The sequence below is a fragment of the Pteronotus mesoamericanus genome, unplaced genomic scaffold (genome assembly GCF_021234165.1).
Source record: "Pteronotus mesoamericanus isolate MK-2021 breed Mesoamerican mustached bat unplaced genomic scaffold, CSHL_Meso_final contig_263, whole genome shotgun sequence".
NCBI classification, from domain to species: domain Eukaryota; kingdom Metazoa; phylum Chordata; class Mammalia; order Chiroptera; family Mormoopidae; genus Pteronotus; species Pteronotus mesoamericanus.
In genome coordinates this window covers 12,732,861-12,759,966 of record NW_026555112.1, presented here as the reverse complement: position 1 = coordinate 12,759,966, position 27,106 = coordinate 12,732,861, and the positions used below count along the sequence as shown (strand labels likewise).

General features: G+C 34.7%; 1 protein-coding gene across 2 annotated transcripts in view; it reads right to left on the bottom strand.

Moving 5' to 3' along the window:
• Positions 1-27,106, bottom strand: part of NR2C1 (nuclear receptor subfamily 2 group C member 1) — a 43,156-nt gene that overhangs the window by 12,167 nt on the left and 3,883 nt on the right. For both annotated transcript variants that reach the window (XM_054574696.1, XM_054574697.1), the window contains exons 2-9: positions 18,625-18,698; positions 15,340-15,570; positions 12,063-12,144; positions 10,780-10,959; positions 9,621-9,768; positions 9,433-9,523; positions 5,525-5,706; positions 4,186-4,351 (exon numbers count right to left, since the gene is read on the bottom strand). In XM_054574696.1, coding sequence (XP_054430671.1) covers positions 4,186-4,351; positions 5,525-5,706; positions 9,433-9,523; positions 9,621-9,768; positions 10,780-10,959; positions 12,063-12,144; positions 15,340-15,570; positions 18,625-18,678 — 1,134 coding nt within the window. In that variant the 5' untranslated portion in view covers positions 18,679-18,698. The remainder of the gene's footprint in view (positions 1-4,185; positions 4,352-5,524; positions 5,707-9,432; positions 9,524-9,620; positions 9,769-10,779; positions 10,960-12,062; positions 12,145-15,339; positions 15,571-18,624; positions 18,699-27,106) is intronic.

The following is a 27,106-nucleotide window of genomic DNA, read 5'->3' as shown; positions in this document are numbered from 1 at the left end:
TCAGATTCTCAAAGGTGGTCTATGATATCAAACAGATCAAAAGATTTTTATCAAACTGCTATAAAAATTCTCCAGAAAGGTTAGATAAAAATGTAAAAGACATTGCCTTTGTTCAATGTTAGCCACAAACAGTGTAACTCCTTATAAATGGTGCCAAGTAATAAAACAATAGGGCAATTAATTAACAGTTGAAATTCCATGTATTAGAAGATAATTTTTTAAATGTTTGAGGAATGTTTACTGTACCAATTAAAATGGCATTATTTAAGGCAATTTTTTTTAATCCTCACCCAAGGATATGTTCATTGATTTTTAGAATGAGAGGAAGAGAAAGAGAGACAGACATTGATGTGAGAAACATGATCGATTGCTTCCTGTCCCAAATGGGGATCAAGCTTGCAACCTTTTGGTGTACAGGACAACCCTCCAACCAACTGAGACACCTCGGGTGGGCAAGATAATTCCTAAGAGAACTGTAGGCAAGCAGATACTAAACATCTTAAATGTAATTATTAGGATGCAACTGTTTCTACATCTAAGTACTTAAAAAAACAAACTGGAAACTATCATACTTTTTTAGAATTGCCCAAGACGAATGAGGGGGAAAAAAGCCTAAAAAACTAGAGAATTACCACAGGCTAGGAGGGAGGAGTAAGAAAGATGCAAAACAATGACAAAAATAGTTTAAAATCACTTTTACAGAAATGAAATGTTTATAATATGTAAAAATTGGACATAAGGACTAAAAGAGATGTTCCTTGATTTTTATAATAGTGGTGGTAATGTTGAAAACTTTCTGTTTAGTCATAAAATTGATATCATTTGCAATATACATTAGAGAAGCTCATTATTTAAAAGACAACTATGGAGCCCTGGCTGGTGTGGCTCAGCAGACTGAGTGCTGGTCTGCGATCCAAAGGGTGGTTGGTTCAATTCCCAGTCAGGGCACACACCTGGGTTGCGGGCCAGGCCCCCATTAAGGGGTGCAAAGAGGCAACCATAAACCATACATTGATGTTTCTCTCCCTCTCTTTTTCCCTCCTTTCCTGCTGCTCTAAAAATAAAGAAGTAAAAAATAAATTAATTTAATAAAAAAATTAAGACTACTATGTTGTATTATTTTATAAAGAAAGCAAATGCTTTGTAATTTACCTGTTTTAAGATACTTAATTTTCTTAAAGCAAGATAAACCTCTAGTATTATGACCCAGAAAGTCAATGCTGGCTAAAGAAACAAGTCTTTTAGAAAGCAAAGACAAAGATTTCCTCCTCTATATAGAGAAAGTTAAAAATATTGAAGCTTCCCAAAAAATGCCTGGACTTTTAGGTTATATATTGAATCATACACATTTTTCAAATTACATATATTTAATACACTGAGATTTTTTTTTAAGTGTTGAGACATGATTAAACTAGGCTACCTACTTTAGAAGTTATTTTCTGCAATTACCTTTCTAGCAGTTTCTGTATATAATTCCGATATTGCGCTCAATAATACAGCTTTTAAAAAATCATTTGACTTGAGTTAGAAGATCTGGATTCTACTCCTACTCTGTCATTGATTAATTGTGTGACTCTGGATCACATATTAAATCAGCAACCATTTATTGAGAGTTCACTGTGAGCCACTGAGTTAAGTGCTGTATGCTGTAGCTCGATAAAGAAAGAAAATGGAAACTGAGTAAGCTACAGAAAAGACTAAGAAAGGAAATGGCATGTCTGAGAAATGATGGGCAATTGAACCAGAATGTTGAGGGTCCTAAAAGGTTATGAATTTTTACTCACATGAGCAATGGGAAGTTATTGAAGGCTTTTAGGTAGCACATAACTGGATTGATTTTTAATAATTATCTTTCTGTTATCAGTGCACAGAGAACAAGATGGAGAAGAGAAACTGGAAGCAAAGATATTACTATAAGTTTAAAATTTTTTCAAAGGTCTGAAATATGGCAGTGAAAATGAAGAGAAAGGGAGAAATTCAAACAACAGAATGGTTAGGATTCAGTCGGGGAATGAGGCTGGGTAAAATGACAGTGACACCTGAACAGCAAAAATGGTGACTAGGATTGTGATTATAATACTGAGACAATAAATTTCAGAGAACAGTTTGCGAAATCACCTACCTCTGTCTTATGCACTTATTTCTAAATGGGAATACTATCCGCCTTGACTATTTGTATAAAGAAATTGTAATAATCAAGTGAGATATAGTATATGAAATCACACCAAAAACTCTGAAGTTCAGTAAAAATGTTAGATAGTTCTACTATCTCAGATTCTTCAGAATCATAACGTAAGTTGCATTACTAGACTATTTCTTCTTACTGTCTGGGTTACTTTGAACAAGACACTGAAAACCTCTTCATCTCTTTTCTCATTCACAAAGTGGCAGTAAAAATCAGAACCTTCTGAATAGACTGTGGTGAGGCTCAAATGAAAGAAATGTATGTGAAAGCATGCTGCAAACTACCGTGTATGTAAACATGCGAGAGAACAAAATGCTTTTTAGCTTAGCAATTAAGAGAGAATTGAGTTTTTGATTATAGATGTTAGGTCTTGAAACTCATGACCATAAAAACTCAATGAAAGAACTAACCATGAAAGTGGAAGGTTGGGAAGTGAATAAAAAAACTCTTGATTTCACAGAGGCTGTAAATAAACATCTGGGGAAAAAGGAGCTGTGTTTTTCAGGAGAGCAAGAAACTTTAGTGCTGATTCCGAGAATACCTGGAGTACAGCAGGTTGAAGATGGAATGGAAAAAAAAAGTTCTATTTGCCTAATTCATCTGTCTAAAACAAATATTTGAAAGAAAAAAAGTTTGAGGACCAACATCAACAATAAAAAAAGGTGTACTACTTGACTTTTGATAGAAGTATTCTTGAGTACTTTTTCCTTGAAATGGGTCCTCTTCCTACATCTGTTTTTTACTGTTCCTTCCCATTTAAATCCAGAGGTGGAAAATAAAACTATTAAAAGAACATCTTTTACTTAGAATAAGAACAGGGAAAATCAGTTTTGCTTTGCTCCACCCCATCCATAGCTCCTACTGTATTTTTAAGGATGACATTGATTATTCCTATTGCCTTTTCTTATAGCCATCATAAAGTTTTCTTGTACAGTACAAATATTTCTATTTTTTCCATGTTACCTTTGTAAAATTTTACATAAAGATTGGTTTCACTGATATGTTTTACTTCCTATCAAATTAGAGCAATTATTATTTAAGTAACTGTGTGTTTTCTCTGTGGCTATTTCTACCAAGTAGTCAAAATTTGCAAATAAAAATTTTATATGCCATTTTTCCCAGTATCAGATTTATTTTGTGCTTGTTTCTACCAGTGACAGACCTATCTGATAACTGTATATTTTCATAAGAAACCCACGGAAATGTATAATCTATAGTAAAGTTATGAGCAATTACACTTAGGTATTCTAGGACTACTATGTATTGCTGAAGGTCCTACATACTTCCACTCACTCTGTAAAGATACAGAATAGTTAAAATAGAGGGGTCAAAACAGCAAAGTCTTAATTAGGGCCTCAATGGTCAGCATATCTATAGTTGAATGACAAACATCTGAATGACAAATCAAATATTATAAAGTTATTTTCTAAGGATCTATATGTATTGTTTCAATCATAAATTTATGTATTTTAGGGGAGCACAAAAGAAATGACAAAAGTACCTACTCCAAAATGGTTAAAGTGTAAAAAGTTAAAAACCAAATGTTAAAATCTATTAAATAATTGATTACTCTCTTAAAATAATTCTGAGAGTTAGCTAAGTGGACAATACATAATAAATGGAATTCTCTGTAATTATCATGGTAAAAGCAGAGTATCTGAGTCTTAGATACTGGTTTTAGTAGCTAGGCATTCAATGAAACCAGTGCATTTGACATGTCATGAATGCCAATATTTAAAGTAAAAAAAAAAAGTATAAATGTTCTAAAAGCAAACTTTTATAGGTTTAACCCATTAATTGATATAACTATGACTTATAAACAGGGTTTATTAAGCCATTATTTTAGGCAGATGTGTATGTTTTAGGCGCAGTTTTAAATTCTGTTAGGGATATTCCTGACTTTTAGAAGCACAACAAACATACGTTGATTTTTGAAAGGAAGATTAAAATCAAAATGGATAATACAACATAAAAATTATAAAACATATATATGGAAATACCCTGAATGCTACATGTGAATCGCTGAGAAGTGGCCCCTCTTTTTCGATGTAATTTATGCTTGAGTCTCCAGCAATTAGGTGTACGCTTCCTTCCATGCCCTCTACTGAGCTCTGACAGGCTGTGCTCTCTCCAGGATTCAATGCTTTTGCGAGAGTATCAAATGCCCTATAAGGAGACATCAGAAGCTGTGAGCTTGGCCAATCTCCACAATAAAATAAAAATTCTATGTAAAATTCTGGAATTAAGATTTAGGCCTAAAAACTCTTTAGGAAAGAAAACTTTGGTGTATCACTGAACACACTATTTCAGTGATATTTATGACTCTCCAAAAGCAACAAATTATATTTCATATGTATAGTATGAAAAATATATTATACTAATGTATTACCAGAGAAATAGTCTTTTAAAAAAATCTTATGTAATTAAGGGGGAGAAAAATCCTTATACATTGGTATGAAAATATACTTTTACAAGTTATATACTTGTTACTACAAGATATCAGCCCATTTATTTTACATAGAGCAGTTATTTAGGAAGAACAAGGGCTAGAACTTACGTTGACTTTATTCTACATAACACAAAGTTAGGTTTTAATTTTACTTAAAAATTCAGAGAGCATTTTTAAACTTACGGTAACATAACTACATTTAAACTTTAAGAATTTGAGATTAGGATGGCAAATAATGAACTAATGATAGCAAATAATATTTCAAAATAGTTCCCCATATTTTTTAATGAGATGCCTTCTAAAGTTCCTTAAAAGCTGTTGTTCAACAAAGTACTTATTGAGACTCTTAAATGTAGTTTCTTCAATATTTTAGATGACGAATAGTGTGAAAAAGGCCTGAAGAAATCTGGTTTCTACATCCTCGGTATTGAGAGAATAAAAAACAGAATTCTGATAGGAATTTCCTGAAGTAAAACATAAAAAATGTAGCTGATTCAATTAGGTCTTTAAATCTGTTTCATGACTAAAAATTGTTGGGGAAAATAAACATGACTGCCCAATAAGACAAATGTTTAACTCTAAATACACAGAAGATAAAAACTGACAACTAAACTACCTAAAATTTCACACCCAGATTACCATCTTTAGTGGGAAAAAAATTTCTGAAACTTATGGCTACATCCTAACTTATAATGTTCAATTACTGCTCATTATTTAGAATGTTTTCCTGCTGTAAAACATTTCACATTGAATGCAGCTAAAACTTACTGTGCCTTAAATTTTCTAAGCCTAGTAGAAATACTTGTTTTCTGAAACTTCTACAAGTAGTATTCAACATAAAAATACTTTAAGAAATACTAAAGGACACTTAAGATCAAAACAGGCCTTACCTTGACACATCACCGTTGGTATGCATTTCTTGATTAAATTCACACACAGAAGTATCACCATTGCTTAATCCTTCAATCATAGACATTTTATTATTTTGAGAAAGTCCTTTAGTTTTTCCAAGATTTGCTAATGATGTAACCACACTGGCCAGTGTACTTAAATCTCCCTGACATGATTCAACCTTAAAAAAAAAACAACAAAAAAACAAAAAAACATTAAAACTCTGAGGTTGGTATCAATAAACTTTCAAATCTGAAGTGACTAATTCTAGATTATAAAATGCTAAAAGAAAAGTACTCTGATTAAGATGAAACCTAAAAAGTAAAATCAAAGAGCTTTGACCATATAGAAACTTGAGGAAACTACAAGGTTAAAAACATCATGTACATTTCCTAGGTTTTATGACATGTTTATACAAAAGCTACTTCAAACCAAAAATGGCACATTACAGTCTCTTCCTCTATTAAAAGGATATTAAATTAGATAGTCATTTTGGTATTAAAATTCTGATAGTGTTATAATTTCCAAGACATATTACATAGATAAAGTTGTATAGAATGTAATAAAATTATTAGTGAAAAGAAGAAAAAAATAAATGTATTATTGAACACATTTCCTAGGATGCCAACTTTTACCAGCTACTGTGTTAAATGTGTTAAATACCAGGAAATGCATGGTTGAAAAATCTCTTTTCTTATTTAAGATATTATGTTACACATTGCTTATTTTCCCCACTGACTGCAGCTTTTATTTTTCTTAATGATATATATTTATATATTATTTTTGTATTAATTAGCCATACTTTTTTTAAACATTTATTTTTAGAGAGAAGGGAAGGAGAAAGAGAGGGGGAGAAATGTCAATATGTGGATGCCTCCTGTGTACCCCCGACTGGGGACCTGGCCCACACCCCAAGCATATGACCTGACTGCAAATCAAACTGGTGACCCTTTGCTTCACAGTCCAGCGCTCAACCCACACCAGCCAGGTAATTAGCTATAATTTTTTTTGAAAATGAAATATTACCCAGAGATATAATTTGTACAACAAAGGCAGATACATGCTTGATTCTTTTTATCAATATTCAGAGCAGTAAGTCAATGTCCTAGAAATCTCTAGTGGTAACAGATGAGTTTTGAGTATCATTTTAAATTCATAGATTTTTACATATTTGGTATGTTTCAATTCATTAGTCATTCTGTTTTAAATGCTCAAATTATTCCATCCTAACCTAATGAGATGCCTTCAGTAGCCTTCTATGGCATACTGACAGGATCCCTTAATGATATTTTTTATTTTTCCTTTATGGTTCTTATTTTTAGTGTTCTTAATCCCAAAAGAATGTTCCTCTGATACTTAATGTGAAATTAATGTTGATGAATAAGTAGAATGAAAGAATTTTTGTGTTCTCAAATTAATGAATGGTCCCAGAATCATTTACTGAGTAACTCACCATTTCTGAGTTCTCACACAATTACTACTTATGCATTAGGTTGGCCAAAAAGTTTGTATGGTTTTTTTCCATAAAATAAAAGACACATTTTTCATTTTCACCAAAAACTTGATTAATTTGGATATTTTGAGTATGTTGGGCCTCTCCGCATGGTTTAACATTAATTGTTCTCAGTTAATGTCTCAATTTGATCCCTATTAATTTCAACTGGTCTACCTGACTGTAGAACATCACCCAGCAAGAAATCTCCAGCATGAAACTTCGCAAACCGCTTTTGACACGTTCCATCACTCTCAGAACCTTCTCCATACACTGCACAAATCTTTTTTTGCATTTCATTTGTGTTTTTACCTTTCTTGAAATAATAAAGCATAATATGCCAAAAATGTTGCCTATTTTCTTCCATATTCAATATTAAAAATGGCTACACAAAAATTTATCAATTTTGATGGTTTTTTAAGATGCATGTTGATATGACAGCTGTCACAATGCAATCTAACAAAATTGTTTTGAATGAAGTTAAAGACAACTAAGTACTACTAGAGCCATCGTATGAAAAAAATCCCAACGAACTTTTTGGCCAACCCAATATTTTATTTAATCCTTACAACCACCTTGTGAAATAGGAATCATCACCCCTTTGTGGCTGACATGAATTATCCATTGTCACTACAGCAGTACACAGGGGAAGCAGAGTGGGAGGTCAAGTCTGAGGGGAAAGCCTATGCTCCTAACCACTCTGCTCCAGCCCTCTTATATATGAGTAAAAGAGTTTAACATTTTTAGGTATTTTAATTTTTAACTAAAACTTAAACACATATATTCTTTTCTATTTCATAACATGTATATGTAACTAAATTTTTAAATTTTGCCACTCTTATGCAATGTGGAAAGAGCTCATCCTGTGACTTGATAATCTGGGAACATTTGTCAGAAACCACACAAAGTTGTTACTAGAATTTAATATAAAGATATACAGAAATGCACAATATCTGGACAAATAGTAATTTCTCAACAAAACTTAATTCTCTCCCCCTCTCAAAGGAATTAATGTGTAAAAGAAATTTTAACTACCAATCTAATCTTTAATCATGTAGTCAAGTTTAAGTAAAATCTCATAACTCTAAAATGTATGGTAAGAGGCCAAATCTTCTCATTTAGTAGCAACATGCTATAAAGCCCAGTCTGTAAGGTAGACACTCTCATTATCCCTATTTTACAGATGAAAAAGGAAAATTAGGCACTGAAAGGTCAAATAACTTGCCCAATGATATGCAAGTGGCAGCTCGAATTTGACTCAAGAGCACACGTATTAAGAATGCCTTGAAGTATCAAGCAACAAATATATAACAAATATGGCCATAAATAGGAGGAATAATCTTACAGGGTATATAAAACCAGATCACATTATAAGCTAAGAGAAACAAAAGTCATAGGCTCCCTAAAATCTGTTTTCAGATAGGAGTCTTCAGGAGAAAATTTTTTGTTTTCATAAGGGAGTTTCTGAAGACTACAGAAATTGTATATGCTCAATCTAAATAAACAAACCTTTTTTCCTTTAGACTCCTTGCTCAATAAAGAGCTGCTCCAAATCTCTAAGAGAACCCAGATGACTTGGATACATAAAATGAGAGCTCTTGAATCCTATTCCTACTCTTCACTCAAGTCAATGATTTGAGTCAGGTGTGTTAGCAATTTCTCTTGGCACTATAAAATCTGTAGCGGAATATAAAAGAAGTATTAAAAATTTTTCATGTACTATAAATATCTATTTAGGAGGACTTCTATTTCAAGATGAAAAAGGACCTGGAATGCTTTTAAATGTCTGTCATTTTGCATTGAAGTTATAATTGCCCTAGTGGAATAATAACATTTCTACTAATAAAGTTAATTCCTATAGTATTTGTATCCACAAAATGGAGGACACCATAGCAGGGCCCCCCTCCCCCATCATGTCACAAATCTTAACAAAGTCAGCCTGTGTTTACAGGAAAATCAAGGAAACCTAATATACACCAATCACAATCCTCCAACTCAGCTTTAGCTGGCTTATCTTAACCTAGGAACACAGGACCTTAGAAGACCTTAAAAGGAAATTCCTGACTTCACAGCCAATCATGCTCTGTTTCCTTGTTGCTCCTTCTAACTGTAAAACTCACTCTTGCCCAATAATCCCCTCAGGAAGAGTGTTCCACTGCTTATGCGGCACTGTGTTCCCCCAATATCTGGATTATTTTCCCCTGAAGAAAGAGCATCAAACTCATTACTAAACTGTTTTAGTTTTCTCATTTGACACTACCAAACAGTTGACAATTTATATTAAAAAAAAACAACTTGTAACAGGAAATATTTAAGATCAAATCAACTGACTAATTGATGGAGGAGATAAAGAAAAGGAAACCATTTTAAAAGCTTCAAAATATTTAATCTTTAAATTAATTGCACTAACCACACCTTATCTGGTGTCATCAGCACAGCTGACTCAGTTTTTATTCCAGACTGTTGAATATTCACAAACATTCCTGAATCTAACAGTCCTGTTGACCTGCGACAAATAAAAACAAAGTTCAGCCTTAGCATCAGTGGGAAGAAAAACAAATCACCAGCTATTTAATATGTTTTATTTGTTGTTTTTACTATACCTTGCAGTTTCACTATCTGTTACAAAAGTTGGAGTTGCAGCTAATGGGCTTCGAAGGTCTTTTCGAATGTAGATTTTTTCTGTTGAAGCAGCACAATTGGAAGATTTTTCTCGTGATACTTCAATGGGTTTTCTTTCACACTGAACAGCTACAAAAATGTTTTAGACTGTTACAATGCAGAATTTACAGTTATAAATGTAAGTTCTAGGCCAGCAATGCTGCCAATGGGAGATATAGCCACCATAACTGAACCCCAAAGATAACCAACCATCAATCTTTAAAAATTATCTGCATATGTAATAAAGTTGCTTTAGAAAACTGTAGTAGTAAATAGTAATAGTGGCCATTCTGCATCTCTCCATTCTCTTTTCCTGTCTCTGCTGTGGGAGAAATGTAGAGGAACTCTTATCTTTTAAAAGCTCATTGTCAAGAATGAAAATTGAAGTTAGGAGTTCCTTTACTTATCTGTATGAGAGTTTTATAAAATGAAATCATATTTAACTATTTGAAAACTACTACCAAGAGCCACAGAAAAGACCAATGAGATTTTTTTTTCCCTTTTAGTTAAGGGCAGTTTGAGAAATAATTCAACTGCTTAGTCTTCATTTATAAAACATATATTTCACTTATTTTACAGGAATTTTATTTCATGATATTAAGGAGACAGTAGAGTTGTTCAAATGCGCATTTTCTGAGGAAAAAAGTCACCAATATTCAAATCCAAGTTCTACCACTTATTAGTTGTGTGTCCTTGGACAAGTTACTAAATTTGTTTACACAAATGTAAAGTGGGTAACAGTAGTACCTACTGCATAGAATTTTGCTGTGAGAAAAAGAAACTTATTTCGTACACTATACAGAGTTAGGCATAGTGACAGCGCAGGCAATATTAGCTATTAAAAACTAAACTTAGTTAGTTGTGCCCTTTTTTTTTTTTTACCATGTCCAAACTGCAAATACACAAGTGGCACATAGGCACTCAATAAATATTTGTTAAGTGAATTAAGAATACATACTTGGGTACATATTTCTATATTTTTAGTTGGAAAACTGTAAATTAAAAGGCATATAAAACTGACATATTTTAATGCGCTAATTTTAACATACTTCTAGAGTTTTCCCAAATCCTTAATTTTTCTCCTTTAAAGCTAATACATACAGTCTTGTTTCATTCCAAATGCAATACACCTCTGTAACCTGCAGTATTGACAGCGGTTTCGGTGGTGTTTATTGATAATACAGTCCTTTGATCCGCGACATGAATAAACTAAGTTTTTTCGGATACTTCTTTTAAAAAATCCTTTACAGCCTTCACAAGTTACTGCTCCATAATGACGCCCTAGAGACAAAATGTTTAGAAAAGTCACATATTTTAATAAGCCCATTTCTTCCCTTTAAACAACATATGAGATAAAACAGATTTTTTTAGTTTATGACATAAAAAGAAATTTAGGAGTTACCAAACAGAAGATGAAACAACCATATTCTCTGATAGGATATATTAAGCAATATGAAATTATTTTCACTTCCGATATCACAAATTATAGTTCTGTTAAATACTGTATAAATATATTTTAATATGAAAACTATGCTCCAAAAACAGGATATCAGTAATTAGTGTTTGATAATAATGTCTCTTTACTGTGGGTTACACTTTTTAAGTATCTGGAGATATCTGCTGCACTCTGATTAACCTATCATTTCACAAACTGTTTCTTTGACACAACATCTACTACCAAACTGAACACTCTGAGAAAAGCTCTAGTGGAGATTTTTCTAATTAAGCTACAGGAATAGATTAAAGAAAATTAAAACAAAACAAAACAAACCTGGGCCCTTTACCTATATCCCAGTGGCACTTGTAAATACATATGAATGAACAGAGGTTTGTATTTCTGGCATGAAGGAGTAATGGCCAGAATTAAAATGACATAGCCCTAAGTACCAGTAATAGGTTTGAAGAAATGTCTGCTCAGCTATGCAAAGAATTACATAAAGGTAACCAGAGCTTTTTCTACCATAATAATTCAATTTACTCTGTATTCCTAGAATGAGAACAGGGATCAACGGGTCGGTTAATAACTTAATGTTGTATATTACTAAGAATCACAATTCATTTTTTAGCAATTCTATGACAAAAATGGTGTCATATTAAAAAAACTTTCCCCATGTTCAATTTACTTTCAAAAGGTTAACTCATAATTCTTTGAAATATGCATTTTACGTCATTGCAAGATCAAATTAAACTGCACTGAAGTGAAAAATTCTTATGTGAGTAAAAAGCTCTGGGGAAAAATCACTTAAGTTTCGCAGGTTACAAATATGAACCATAAAAACCACACGTTCTTTTATTTTTTCATTTTACTTTCAGTAAAAGAAACATAGTAGTGTGGTAGTTACTTTAACAACACAGCACATATAAGAAGGTATTTTTAATGTTACCTGATGCTTTGTCTCCACATACTACGCAAAGATCAAAAATCTTATTTGGTCCTTGGTCTGAAGAAGAATTATCTGTTAAGAGCTAAGTAAAACCCCCCCCAAAACAAAAACAAAACACAGTAATTTGTTATTACTCAGTAACACTCTCATGTAAAAAAAGAAAGAACGCTGTCAGTCTTACTTTTTGCTTTCTTTTTTGTAAGTTATTCTGAAACTCTTAACCTTATTATATACATATAGCAATTAAACTATTTGTAATTTTAACATATAGGTAAAAATTTCAGTGTTATAGGAAGCAAAGACAGACCTTTTAAATTTGTTTTATAATAATTTCATTAATGTAAACAGACTGTTAAACACATAAATACATAAGTAGTTTTTAATATATCTCAGAGTCAGCATTTAATATTCGTATGGAACAAGTCAAATTATCGCAGCAGTTATCAGTCCTATTATGACATTTGCCTTTAAATTACTTAGAATCTTTCTAAATGGATTGACTATAATATGCCATAACAGCATAAAAAATAACTCTTAAGTTTTTAAAAGAAAGTTATAAAGAAAAGAATTTTGTTGATGAATTAACTTATGATTATGGAAATATAATTGATATACAAAGGTATAAATTTTTCATTACTGAGTTCTTCTCAGGTTTGGGTTAGGGGCAGCGGTTGAGAGCATGGGCTCTGGAGTCTGATAAACGGTAGCAAGTCAGTCCTAGGCGGGACAGCCTTGGGTGAGCTACCAAGCCTCTTCAGATTACATGAAGGGCTTATCATTAAGTACAGTTAATGCTGGTAAAAAAAAAAATACTACTTTCTTCTTTTAGGTTTATCCTTCAAACTTTTCATCATTTTCTTCCAATCCTTTGAAAAGTGAACAAATTAATTCAACCCAAAAAATGTGATATGGCATTTAGTAAACACCTTCCCCCTGTTTTAAAACAACCCACAAAGTAATCCTCTACTTTGATTCCTTTTCTTCCTTTAGGGGTGTGAATGCCTTCAGGAGTAATTTTGATTAAAAAAACTTTAAACAGTCCTTAAAATAGCTGTCCTTTATTATGCTATAGTGGTATTATTTCTTTTTATATCACCATAAAAATCTGTCTTCAATTAAAAGAAAGACCCAAATTCTGGTATTAGATGTCCTTGAAAACACCTAAAACAAATCATTCTTTTCCTCAACAGTTTATCTATTGCAAATGGTGCTACTATTTTGTCTGCTATTAATTTCTAATAGTATAGAGAGGGAAAGGGACTTGCCCATATACTGTCTTAGGTCCCTAAACCTGAAATCAAATCATCTTGGCCCAGGGAATTCTATCCTATACTTATTTCTTTTTAACTGCTTTTAGCTATGATCCATAAAGTACCAATATTACCTTTATTTTTATACTACAGAAATTTTACACAAAATAGTAACTTTACAGTGGAGAAATCTGACACATATTTCTTCAGCCAGGTGGTTAAGGTTAATGTCGCCAGTCATAAAACATGATGATATAAGTACCCTTGATAGGATGTGATGAAAATGGCACTTAACCTCTTTGATCCTCCTCCCCAAAACCCACTACCCCAATCTTACATGAGAAAAACCGCCAAAGTTTCAGTGGGGTGGCCTCCAATATACCTGACCAGCACTCCTCAAAACTGTCAAGGCCATCAAATACAAAGTCTGAGAAACTGTCATAGTTAAGAGGAGTCTAAGGAGACATGGCAACTAATTGCAACATGTTACTTTAAAACAAAAAAAGAATATTAGGTAAAAATTAGGGAAAGCTAAAGATATCTATTAATTTTAGTTAATAACGTATCAATGAGAGTTCATTAATTATAACAAATGTGTCATACTAATGCAAAAATGTTAAAAGGAGAAATTTTATGTTGGAAGGTTATATGTGAACTCTGTGTAGTAACTGCTTAATATTTCTATAAATGTAAAACTTAAAAAAAAATCAACTCTATTAATAAAATAAAGGTACACAATATAACTTTTTTTAGTGACTGCTGTCTTGTTGATAACTTTTTATAAGTTCTACCCATTTTCTACCTTAGCAGTTTCGAAGAAATGATGTAACTGAAAGAATAGAATCTATCAGGATACACAGGCAAAGATTTTCTATTTTACAAATTAGGAGTTTTTCACTGCTACAAGGAATTTTCATAGATCAGTCTTTCATAAAAAAAAAAATAGAATCCAATTTTAAGTGGGCACTCCCCAAAATCTGAGGGCAAACTTAAGGATTCACTTTATTTGTATGCAATTACAGCAAAAAGCAGTAAAAATATCTATATAACCACAGGCATTAGTGTATAAAAGCCTTAACTGACTTTTGAAGAATAAGGTATAACTAGCAAAAATTAACACCAACACAATGTAAAGTTAATTTACATTACTGAGTTCCAGGATTTATTAAAGCAGACGATAGGGTAGATGGCTTGCTACATCAACGAAGGTGCAGATGACAACAGAAGAAACAAACTGACAAAGATGGCAGCTATGATACCAATTTCTTGATTTGGAAATGCTTGTTGGCGCAGGCACCTTGGTCCTGGAAACTGCAGCTACAGAAGATCCTCCTGATCTGGCAGTTCTGAACTGTGCAGAGGTAGCAGGTTTCTTAGAAGCAATTTCTAAAGTATGTTCCAGTAGTTATTTTTTGGAAATCTGATCTGGAACTGTTCTCTTCAGCCTTTCCAACAATTCTTTGAGCTCTCTAAAATTCTGTTTTTTTTTAAAATAAAAAATCCTCCCCCAAGGATATGTTTATTGATTTTTAGAAAGAGAAAAAGGGAGGGAGAAAGGGAGAGGGAAAGAGAAAGAGAGAGGGACAGAGAGAGAGTTGAGAGAGAGAGAGAACAATGAGAGAAAAACATCGACTGGCTGTCTTCCATACATGCCTTGACTGGGGAGTAAATCTGCAACCTAGGTATGTGCCCTCATTGGGGGTCAAAAACACAATCTCTTGGTGTATAGGATGATGCTCCAACCACCTGAGCCACCTGGCCAGCGTTTCCTAACTAGCCAGAATGGATCTTCCTGTATGCAGCTAAGAACCCCCAAAATATATGGGTGTTAAGGACACATGAAGAAAAATATAATGGCCTATAGGAGAGGACAGTCACCACATATAATCTGCACAGCACATAACTTTACGGAAGATTTTCTTTTTCCTACTGCACATGCAGGAGCTAAAGTTTTAATGTCAGGACTCAGGACATGCTTTTTAATTCTTTTCAAGTGTAAGCTGAAAAGACACTCTGTAGTTATTTACCTGGAGGTGTTGTGTAGACAGATCAGGAGTTGTGAAAAATAACTGGTTGACACCTGCTGCATCTGGAGTTGTAAGAAAAACTTTCCCTGGCGTGGAATCTTGCCTGGCCAGAATAACTTTGCTTGGAGTAGAGCCATCGTGATTTGTCAGAATGAACTGCTTGCCTTGTGTGTTATGATCAAGGGCTGTCACAATCTGGATTTTCTGGCCAGTCTGCTGGTCTGTAACAACCTAATGCAATCATGTAACATTAATAATCAAATCAACTCAATTTTTTTTTTCTTGAAGAACAAAACTTTCTCATACTTTCAACAAAGCCAGAAAAGCATACCCATTATGTATATACTCACTATAATACATAAACACGCACACCTTTTAAGTTGGTAATTCTACTTCCACGAAATTGTATCTTACAGAAATAAACAAATGTGCAAATAAATAAAGGTACAACAGTAAGAACATTTAGACCTCACTATTTTGAATCCTTCCTTCCCCTTCCCTTCCACCTTCCATTTAGACAAACATGTTTTGGGTGTATTCTATTTGCAAAGCACTCTTTGTTCTGAGTCCTGGGAAAGAGAAATAAACAAAATCTTTGTTCTCATAAAGTTTTTATTTTAGTGAGAAAAGACAGATAAAAACCAAATAAGCAAATAATATTGTCAGGTGGTATTGAAGTGGCATGAAGAAAACTAAAGCAGGGTAAGGTGAGAGTCACTGACGGAACGGGAGCGATGAGGAGATAACATTTTTGCACAGACCCGAGTGAAGTATCAGACCAAGGTTTAGGACTAGCTAGGGGAAGTACACCCCGGGTAGAGGAAATAAAACAAAAAAGAAGGCAGTGGAGCATAAGTGTGTTGGACGCATGAGGCAAGATGCATGGCAAGAATACCATGTAAGTGGAACAAAGTGGAAGAGAGGGATTACGGTATACCGAAGACAGGATCTGAATGACAGTAGGGGCCAGATCATGTAAGGTTTCCCAGGCTATACAAACTCTGGATTTCTTACACTGTGAAATGGAGATGTACTCGAGGGTTTACAGAGCAGTGGAGTGCCAAGATCTTCAAAAAGGATCATTTTAGATTTAGTGTGAAGACTAGACTGTGAATTTAAGAGCAGAATTAAGGGAGACCAGAAAGGATGTTATTGCACAGATACTGGCAATATTTGGGTATTATATGGGGCAGAGATACTGGATGTGAAAAGGATAGAAACCATGCTGGGGGCTTAGGGGACAATTGAATTTGGGATAATTTATGAGATGAAAGATGACAAGATAAGCTGATTGACTGGATGTGGAATATAAGGAGAGAACAGTCACGGATGACTATAAAATTTTGGCCTGAGGAACTGGGAGGAAAGAATTGCCATCTACTGAGATGGAGTAGTTTGGGGAAAAGCAAGTCCACAAATAAAGAGAACTGGCCTAGCATTGAGGATTTTTGTTGTTGAGCATATTCTTAAACTCATTAAGCCATTTTAATTCCTTGACTCAATTTTTAAATGGTAGAGTTGGTTTGTTTTCATCTTTTTCTGTTTCCTAAAATATTTTCATCAAGATTATTTTCTGTGCAAAATTTACAACAAACTTCTGAATCACTAATCAGTTTTTGTCCAGAGCAGACTGTACTGATTATAGCTGCTGCCAATTTTAGTTTTCTTTATTGACCATTATTTCTATCCTGTCCTATTTTTCTATATGTAGTTTTAACTGTTGCCAATTTTATACAGATTATTTCTACCAAGTCCAGTCTCTACCCTCCCTAAAAATTTCTAAAATTTTCAATGATATCTGAAGATGTGACTCTAAATCAGTTCATCTGTAACAAATTTTACCATGCAAACTTTAAGCTGTTTTATGGGGTTTTTGGGGGGAGGAGGGGTTATTTCTATCAGTAATATTCACTGTGAACTGAATAAAAATCTAACAGCTCACAGTTATTTCTTAAAGGAAACATCATTAGGTGCATGCACAGTGCAACTGTCATTGGGTTGGGACACTTTGTTTAGATGAGTAAAAGGATGTTTACTGCAGCATAGCAATTATAACTGGTAACTAAAGCAATCCAAATGGTCTTCAATAAAGAATAAATACATTAAGAAATTATGGAAAAAGTTTTCCAGTCTCAGGATCCCATTACACTCTAAAAATTAATGAAAGTCCCAAACGGCTTTTGTTTATATGAGTTATATGTATGATAATCATCATATTAGGAATTCAGAGAAAATTTTAAAATATTAATTAAAAATTTAAAACTAACATTAAATGTTAACATAAGTAACAAAGTATTTTTTCTTTTATGAAAAATATGTGTATTTTCCAAACAAACAAAAATTTAGTGTGGACAGTGGCAATGATTTCTTACATTTTTGAAAACTGTCTAGCTTAATAGAAGCTAGATCCTCCTATCTGTCTCTTCATTTAATCTGTTACATTATTTGGGTTAAAATATTGAAAGAAATAAAAAAGAAAATACGGCCTCACAATTATGGATTGAAGGGGGAGGAATATCTTATATTAAGCCTCTTCACATTGTAGAAACTGTTCTTTGATACTACACCAAAACCTGACAACTGGTGGCTAAAAGTTTGTTGCAATGTGGAATCAGAAACTATATAAAAATCTATTGGTCTATCCTGCAATTTGAATGGCTCCTTTACTCATGAGTGATTATGGAACATCATGTATTGGTCATTTGGGAAACAGTGGTTATGTACACCTTTTAATGTTGATATTTCATCATACAATGTCACATGCCATGTAGTCTCTGGAAAATTCTGCTGTATACTGTGAGAGAATGATAGTGAAAAGGCAAATAACATTTTAGTATTATTATGAAAATAATTTTGACTTTGCTGATTTTCTGCAAGAACCCCTAGATACTTTCAAAACCTTGTGGATTATGGTACCTCTTATTATGAAGGAGGATGTACTAATTGTCTCAAAAATGAAGCTGTCTATTGACATGGATCTGCTCCCACTGGTCCATTCAAACTGCCCTTGGGTTCTGTACCCTCCAAAAGTATTCCCCGGCCAGGTCCCCACACACCTCCACAATTCTTAGCTATTTTCTTCTGTGCTGCCATAACACCCTATACAACTACTATCATAGCACTTGCTATATCCTATTGAGATTATCCGATTATTCAACTGTATCTCATTAGATTAAAGCTAAGTAGGGGTAGAGTGTCTTTTATCTCTGTACTCCAGAACCTAGAATATACATTTGGTATAATTAAGTCTGGCGAATCAGTGAGTAAACTATAAACTAGACATACCTCTCCCATCTGTTGTTCAATAATTTGATGTGCAATTTCTTCTATGGTTGCCATGATCTAACTGCGAAAATATCCTGCCAAAAATAAAAAGATGTCTTTTCATAAAGTATACCCATAAAAACATATTTATTGAAGAATTTAGAAACGAAATTATACAATAGGATTTTCTTCAAAGCTATCCAGTTAGGTGGGTAGGGTGAGAGGGAATAAATAAAACAAAATTGGCCATGCACTGACAGTTCCTGAAGACTGGTGCAGGTTATATAGGGGCTCATAAAATTATTCTGCTTTTATATATTTAAAAAATAGCTACTTAAAAAAACTATTCAACCAAACAATTTCACTTTTCACTGAAGGCTAACCAGGAGAACATGAATACAAATCAGTACTTTATTTATTTAAACAAAGGCAATCCTAACTATAAACAAACACATCACTGTAGCCATTTAACACACTTATCAAATATTGTAAAAAATGACAAAATAACTGCACTGATTTGGAAGGATGAAAGATTTCTCTAGAATCATTTCACTGCAATATGGATAAGCTGAGTATTTTCCAAATCTTCAAATTCTGGTTCTATATTTCTTAATAACAACTTCTTTGATTTCTCTCACTCTTCTCACATTTTACTATAAGCAGCAATGGGAAATGAGGCTGCATCTCCAACACTTTGCATAGAAATCTCAGATAAATACCCAAGTGTATCACAAGTTCTACTTTACACAAAACACTAGAACACAATACAGCCAAGTTCTTTGCCACTTTATAACAAGGTTCCCTTGCTCCAGTTTCCAGCAACATGCTCACTTTCATAGGAGACCTCGTCAGAAGCACCTTTCATTTTCACATCTACCAACATTCTGTGTATGGTGGGTGATATGCGAGCATCTCTAAGATGACAGTGGCTTTTTCTACAGCTCTCCTCTGTTCTTTCTGAACCCTCACCAGAATTGCCTTTGGCATCTCTATTTCTACCAACAATCTCTTTAGGCCACCTCAGGCTTTTTCTAGCATGCATGTCAAATCTCTTCCAGCTTCTACCCATTTCTCAGCTCCAAGCTTTTAGGCATTTATTAAAACAGCACCCCACTTTTCCAGTACTAAAAATTTATATTGGTTTACTAAGGCTGATATAACAAAGTAGCACAGGTTGCATGGTTTAAACAACCAAAATGAATTTTCTCACAATTCTGAAAGCTAGAAGTCTGAGACGAGCAGTCTGAGTCTGAGTGGGCAGGATTGGTTTCTTCGGAGACTGATCTCCCTGGCTTGTAGATGGCCCTCTTCTCACTGTAGGTTTATCTGCCTACACTCTTAATTTGTGTTGTACTCTTTTTAAAAAAAAATTATTTTTCTCTGTAACAGTTGTCTGTAATCTCTTCTTACAGGAACAATAGTCATTGGATTAGGGCCCACCCTAATGACCTCATTTTAACTCAGTTACCTCTTTAAAGGCTTCATTTGTAAATACAGTCACATTTTCAGGTGTCATTTCTTCAAAATATGAATGGGATGGCAGGGTAGACAATTCAGTCCATAACACTTAGGCATTATATCTAGTAAGATATGTGCAAGATCTATGTAAAGAAATCTTTAAAATGCTACCTTGAGAGAGGGGAAAACTAACTGAAAGAACACAAGAAAACAGAATGACTACCTTCAAGGAGAACTGGAAATCTGGAAAAAGGGAGGGATGGAGATTTATTTCTCACTGAGTGTTAGTTCCTTTAAAATTTTAATTACTGTGTCATGCACATGTGTGTATGTATGCATGAAAACATTCGTGCTTAATTATGTACTTTGTTTTTAGCAATGCTACAGGTAACACAGTGTTAATGGATTTGAATGTTAATATTTTGGAAGAGAATTCTTGAGTACTGAATTTAGAGATATTCAGATTACTCCCTGTCTCCCCCATTTAGGAAGAAAAGAGCAGGAAACTGAAATGGTTTCATCACCTTTTTTTTTGAAGTTACAAACTTCTTAGAGAATCTGACTAAAGCTACATGCCCCTCTTAAAAAATACATGCATACATATATTTGATGGATACCACTTTTTGACCCAACAAAGCAATTTTCTACTTCTCTCTATAGAAAACCTCTGCACTACCACAGTTTTCTAGAGCCCTTATGTAATATTGTTTTATAGAGCCATATAATTCAAAGTACTCAGCAAAAGAATGCTCAGGTAAAGTTTTTTTGGAATATTTATTTTAGTGATTGTATACCTTAATTTGTGCTGAGCAAAACGAGAAACAAGAGGAATCTGGAAAACACATTTGACCAGAAAGGCAGACTAAGACCACTTTTCCAACTCTTGACCCCTTGCTAGCTACACACAGCTTCCATTATGACCTTAAACTATCATATCCTACCTGTAAAGCCTGTGTCTGCCAAGCCAGCTCATTAACATATTTTTAAAAATCATTTATTTTCCAATCACAGTTGGCATACAATATAGTATCAGTTTCAGGGAGTTCACCCCAGTGAGACATTATATAACTTACTAAGTGATCATCTTGATAAATCTTGTACCCATCTGACCATACATAGGTATTAGTATGTTACTGACTATATTTCCTATGCTGTACTCTACACCCCCATGACTATTCTGTCACTACCAATATGCACTTCTTAATCCCTTCACCTTTTTCACTCAACATCCCTCCCATTTGGCAACCATCAAAATGTTCCCTGGATCTATGAGTCTGTTACTGTTCTGTGTGTTTATTTTGTTTTCAGATTCAATTGTTGATAAATTTTTTTTGCTGTTTTATTGTTCTTCATCATCTTCCTCTTTCTTCAAGAACACCCTTTAACATTTCATACAATACTGGTCTGGTTGTCATGAACTCCTTTAGCTTTTTCTTGTCTGGGGAACACTTTATCTATTCTTTGATTGTAAATGATAGCTTTGTTAGGTACAGTAATCTTGGTTGTAGGTCCTTGCTTTTCACCACTTTGAATATTTCTTGCCAAACTTCTGGCCCACAAAGCTTCTACTGAGAAATCAGCTGACAGTCTTAAGGGCGGTCCCTTGTATCTAACTGCTTTTCTCTTGCTAGCTTTTAAGATTCTTTGTCTTTTAACTTTTTGCAGTTTAATTATGATGTGTCTTGGTGTGGGCCTCCTTGGGTTCACCTTGTTTGGGACTCTGAGATTCCTGGACTTGTATGTCAATTTCCTTCACCATGTTAGGGAAATTTTCTGTCATTTTTTCAAGTAGGTTTTCAATTTCTTGCTCTCTCTTCTCCTTCCAGCACCCCCCTGATGCAAATGTTGGCACACCTGAAGCTGTCCCAGAGGCTCCTTACCCTATCCTCATTTTTTAAAAATTTCTTTTCTTTTTGCTGTTCTGGTTAGATATTTTTTGATTCCTTATAGTCCAAATTGCGGTTTTGATTCTCAGCTTCATCTATTCTACTATTGATTCCCTGTAAATTATTTTTCATTTCAGCCCTTTTCTAACAGCTCTTTTTATGGTTCCCATGTCCTTTTTTATTGCTGTTGAAGTTCTAAGTTCATCTACTCTTCCCGACTTCACTATACTTCTTTGTAACCAGTGTTTTGAACTCTGTATCTCATAGATCGTCTCCATTTTGTTTAGTTCTTTTTCTGGAGTTTTGTTTTTTTCATTTGAAACATATTTCTTTGTCTCCTCATTTTGGCAGCCTCCCTGTGTTTGTTTCTATGTATTTGGTAGAATTGTTATGTCTCCCAGGCTTGGTAGTGGCCTAATGTAGTAGGTGTCCTGTAGGGTCCAGTGGCACAGGCTCCCCATTCACCTAAGAGGGGCACTCCAGGTACAGGCCCTTCCACTTCCATGTGGGCTGTGCACACCCTCCTGTTGTAGTTAAGCCTTGATTGCCACTGACACATCAATCAGAGGGATTTACCTCCAGGTCAGTTGGCTGCAAAGACTGGTGTAATGATGGTGGAGGATCATCCGTGCAAGGGTCTAACCCATGGAGTAGGATTTATTCAACAGGACTCTGGTGCCCACTGAATCCACCCCTTGACTGTGTCGCTTGTGGAGGTGGTTAGATGGTGCTTCAACATGGTCTGAAACTGTCCACTAGGTGCGCTGGCTCTGGGGTCACCCAGGAGGCATAGGCCTAAGTCAGCCACTGCCTATGTTCTGCCTTGGGCCACCCGGCATGAGCTACAAAATGATCTGCAGATGGGCTGCTACTTGTGCTGGGCTTGTAGGTGCCCTGAGAGGCCAAACTGCAAACCAAGGCTGGCTGCCACTAGTACCTAGCTGCAAGTCACTCAGTGAGAGGTACAGGGCATGCCAAGGCCAGATACTGCTTGTTTGAGAGATTTTAGGAAAGTCTGAAGCATGAGCCGAGACAAACCATCCATTCGTGTAAAAAAGCCACTGGAAACAGTTTGGGTGGGCCCACAGGTTGGTACATGGGGGTCTCAGGGAATCACTAGGCCAGAGTAAGCGGTGTTAGCTAGATTTATGGAGACTCAGATATGGCAGTCACCTACTTGCTCTGTGGGGAAGGGCTGAGAAGAGGAACAATGGCCTCTGTCATCACTTCTGTCAAAGAGAAGAAAACTGCCCCTCCAGCTCTCACCCTGATGCCAGACACTTCAGTTCCTCCCTGTATGTTCTTGGTTCCTTCCCAGCCACTGCCTCAGTGTTGTAGCTCAGAGGGAATGAGTCTGAGTAAGTATGTGTGCAGATCCTTTAAAGGGGATGCCTGAGACTCCAGCCACCTTCAGTCTCACTCAGCCACAATTCTTGCTGGTTTTGACAGCCAGAAGTTATGGGGACTTCTATTCCCAGCACTGAAACCTTGGGCTTGCAGCCAGGTATGCAGTTGGGACTCCTCATTCCTCAGGAGAACCTCTGCAACTGAGATACCCCACCAAATTTTCCCTGCTATACCTGGGTGTGGGACCAGCCCATTCTGTGTCTCCACCCCTCCTACCAGTATCGATGTGGCTTCTTCTTTATATTCTTAAGTTTTAGGACCCCTGTTCACTTAGATTTTACGCAGTTCTGAACGATATTGTTCCGTAGTTTAATTATATTTTTAATGTGATTTGTGGAAGAATGTGAGTGTCACATTTACCTACGCCACCAACTGACTGGAAGCCTGCTCATTAACTTAAGATTCAAGTCTAGGACCCTGGCCAGGTAGCTCAGTTGGTTAAGAGCATTGTCCCGATATGCCAAGGTTATAGATGTAATCCCTGGCCAGGGCACATACAAGAATCAACCAATGAATGTATAAATAAGTGGAATAACAAACTGATACATAAATCAGTAATCTTTAAATAAACCAATAAATAATTTTTAAAAAAGATTCAAGTCTAGGAAGGCACATACAGTGATATAGTCAAATCTATAATCCCGTATTCATCATTACCTACTTCTGTCATTAAACTATCCAGGAGTACAGTACACATGAGTATTTCGATGTAAAAAGATCCAGAGAACAATTAAAATACATCATCCTATCTTATTTATTCCAAAATATTTCCACCATTTACAAAAAAGAGGCACACTATCTAAATTAATTACAAATCCTATCCAAACTTAAGTTTTACTAAAATTCAAGAATTTCCACAAGATAGTATTATTCACTCTGAAAGACAAAAATATTAGCAAGGGGGAAAGTGATGAAAACTAGTGAGAATGAAGTAGGTATCTGGCATGAAAGCAGGTATCTGTGAGAGTGCATTAGCTTAACTACTGCTAGTTGAGCAAAAAAAGGGGGTCAGGGGACAGGGGAACATATACTATTAGGACCACAGGAGAGCTGACCTTGGGGAAAACTGGAGCTAGTATTTCTGATCCTGTCAGGAATCTCCCTACCTTAGCTACTCCCTATGTGGCTTCTTATTTGCAACTTTGCAGTAAAGTACCAGGAAAGGAAAGGTAGTCTTCTCAAATTTAATTTTAAAATCTTGGTAATAGATTCAGGCTGGCCTAGCCTGGGTTGTGTGCTTATCTCTTGAAATAATCACTGAAGGTAGGGCAGGAAGACAGAAAGAAAGGTTAATATGATTGGCAGTTTCTGTATTTCTGGAGGCCTATTTACCAAAAGAGAAGACTAGCACAGACATGCCTACTGATACAATCATCACAGCCCAGCAACCACTCTAATTTGTTTCTACTACTGATACACAGAAATCTTCAACCAGATGTCCCCTGAACACTACTACTAAGCTACTCAACAAATTTAATTTGGTAATGACTGCAATTTTCTGCTGTCAGTTGAAGAAATCTCAAGAAGAAGAAGAAAAATCCCTTATTCTTATATATCAAGAGATCTACTTTTGGCTACTTCCAAATCAGGGTCCTTCTAATTTCTTGCTTTGTGAGTTCCTTAGTAAATGACAAATTTAGTTTTATGGCTATGTTGTTTCAAATAACCTCCAAAGTTTCTAGAAAAGTCACAGAATAAAATTAATTTGATTTTTTTCAAGCATACCACAACACACCAGAAACTTTGTTTTAAGTTGATAAAAATAGGCATAAGAAGTAAGGGCAAGGCAGCCCTGCAATCCTTAATTTTAAAAACTTGAGGCCTGGAGTCTTAAGGACTGGAGGCTGTTACACTTTCTCATGAAATAAAAGATATTAGGGCTTACCAGTTACCCTAATGTATTCTGATATTCACAATCTTCTTGATGGGGGAGGTCTACTGACAGTTTGAAAAGAATCAAGTTTTGGGTTATCAGTCCAGATTTTATTCCCAGCTTTAAAGGAAAGCTAAAAAATGAAAGGGAATTCAGTAACAGGGAAAACAGATATATAGTCGTAAGTGTTTTTCTAAAGAAAATTAAATTTAAAAGGAATCATTCTTTTTGTCCAAAAAAGTATTTTAAAAATAGGCAAATGAGTATGGAACTATGTATCTTGTATTTTTATGTATATACGAGGTCTGTCCAGAAGGTATCCAACCAAGTAATATGAACAGAAACATTTACTGAAGAAGATACAAGAAACACCGTACATAGGACAAATGACGCCTCAGTTCCCTTCCAAAAAAGGCACCTTGGCACCTCACACAGTTCTCCCAATCGCCATGAGCTGCCCTGTCATCCTTTCCTGAATCTCACTGACGGTCTGAAATCTCTTCCCTTTCAAAGGTGATTTTAGTTTTGGGAAAAATCAGAAGTATATGTAAAGTAGCTATGAAAATATATACAAGACCTCAAGGGTACTACTAACGTAATCCTCTGAAGTCGACTTCTTATTCCACACCACAAACCCTTCAAGATTCTTGTAAGTCAATTACAAATAGTTTCTAATGACTTTATTATCATTCATTAATTTCTGTCTCAATACCATTTTCACTGATTTCTGACAGTGCTGTCTCTTTCTTGCCATACACATGGGTGAGTTGTGTCCATGAGGATAACTTAAACTATAATCCAGTCTTCAAGCTTCTTGACCTCAACTCCAATGTTTACCTAATTGCTATTTTCATATTTTGTTGCCAGACTGACCTAATACAATATACTTCATATTATTTCACCTTTTAATATTTGTGAAAGACTTCCCTTTATAGTATTTGAGGTGTTATTTGTTAAACCACACATTCTAATTACTTGTCATTACACACTACTTGTAATTCCTTCAATTTAGCATGTTGCTTCATGCTTCCATGTCTTTGCTAATGATTTCTCTACCACAAATGCCACAGAATCACTCGATCAACATATGCTTGTTTTCCAACAGTAATTTTAACTCCAAAAATTGAGACAAAAGGGCATTACTCACATATTGTTGATTGAAGTCTAAAATGTTATAACCTTCCTAGAAAAGTAATTTGCCAATGTGTATCAAAAGCCTTGAAAATGTTCATACTCATTGGCCCAATAATTTATTTAGTTTCTTCCATTCAACAAGTATTTTAGTGCTTTCTATGACATTTTTCTAAGTGTTAGGGATACAGAAGTATTAAAGCAAACAAACTACCCCTTGTGAAGTTTATATTTGGATGGGGTGAAAGAGAAAAAAACAAATAAATATACAGTATCAACAAAAAATGAAAACTGGAATACAGAAAAATAGAGTACAGACTAGTGACAGAAAATAATAAAAGGGTAGGGGTAGAGGGTTGCAATTGCTTAAATTAAAATCATTGGGGTGATACTGGTTAATAAGATTATATAGATTTCAAGTGTAGATTACTATGATACATATCTGTATACTGCATTGTGCGCTCACCACCCAAAGTCAAATCATCTTCTGACACCATATACTTGGCTCTCTTAACCCTTTACTACCTCCCCAACCCCCTTCCCACTGGTAACCACAATACTTTTGTCTGTCTTTATGAACAAAGTTGTAATTTTTAATAAGAGATAAGATGGCCTTACTGAGGTGACATTTTAGCAAACACAAAGGACAAAGATTTGTGCAAAAAATATTCTCACTAAAGTCATGTAGAAAAAAATGTTTAATGATGAAGAGAAAATACTTATGACAAACTAAATGCAAAGATTAAGA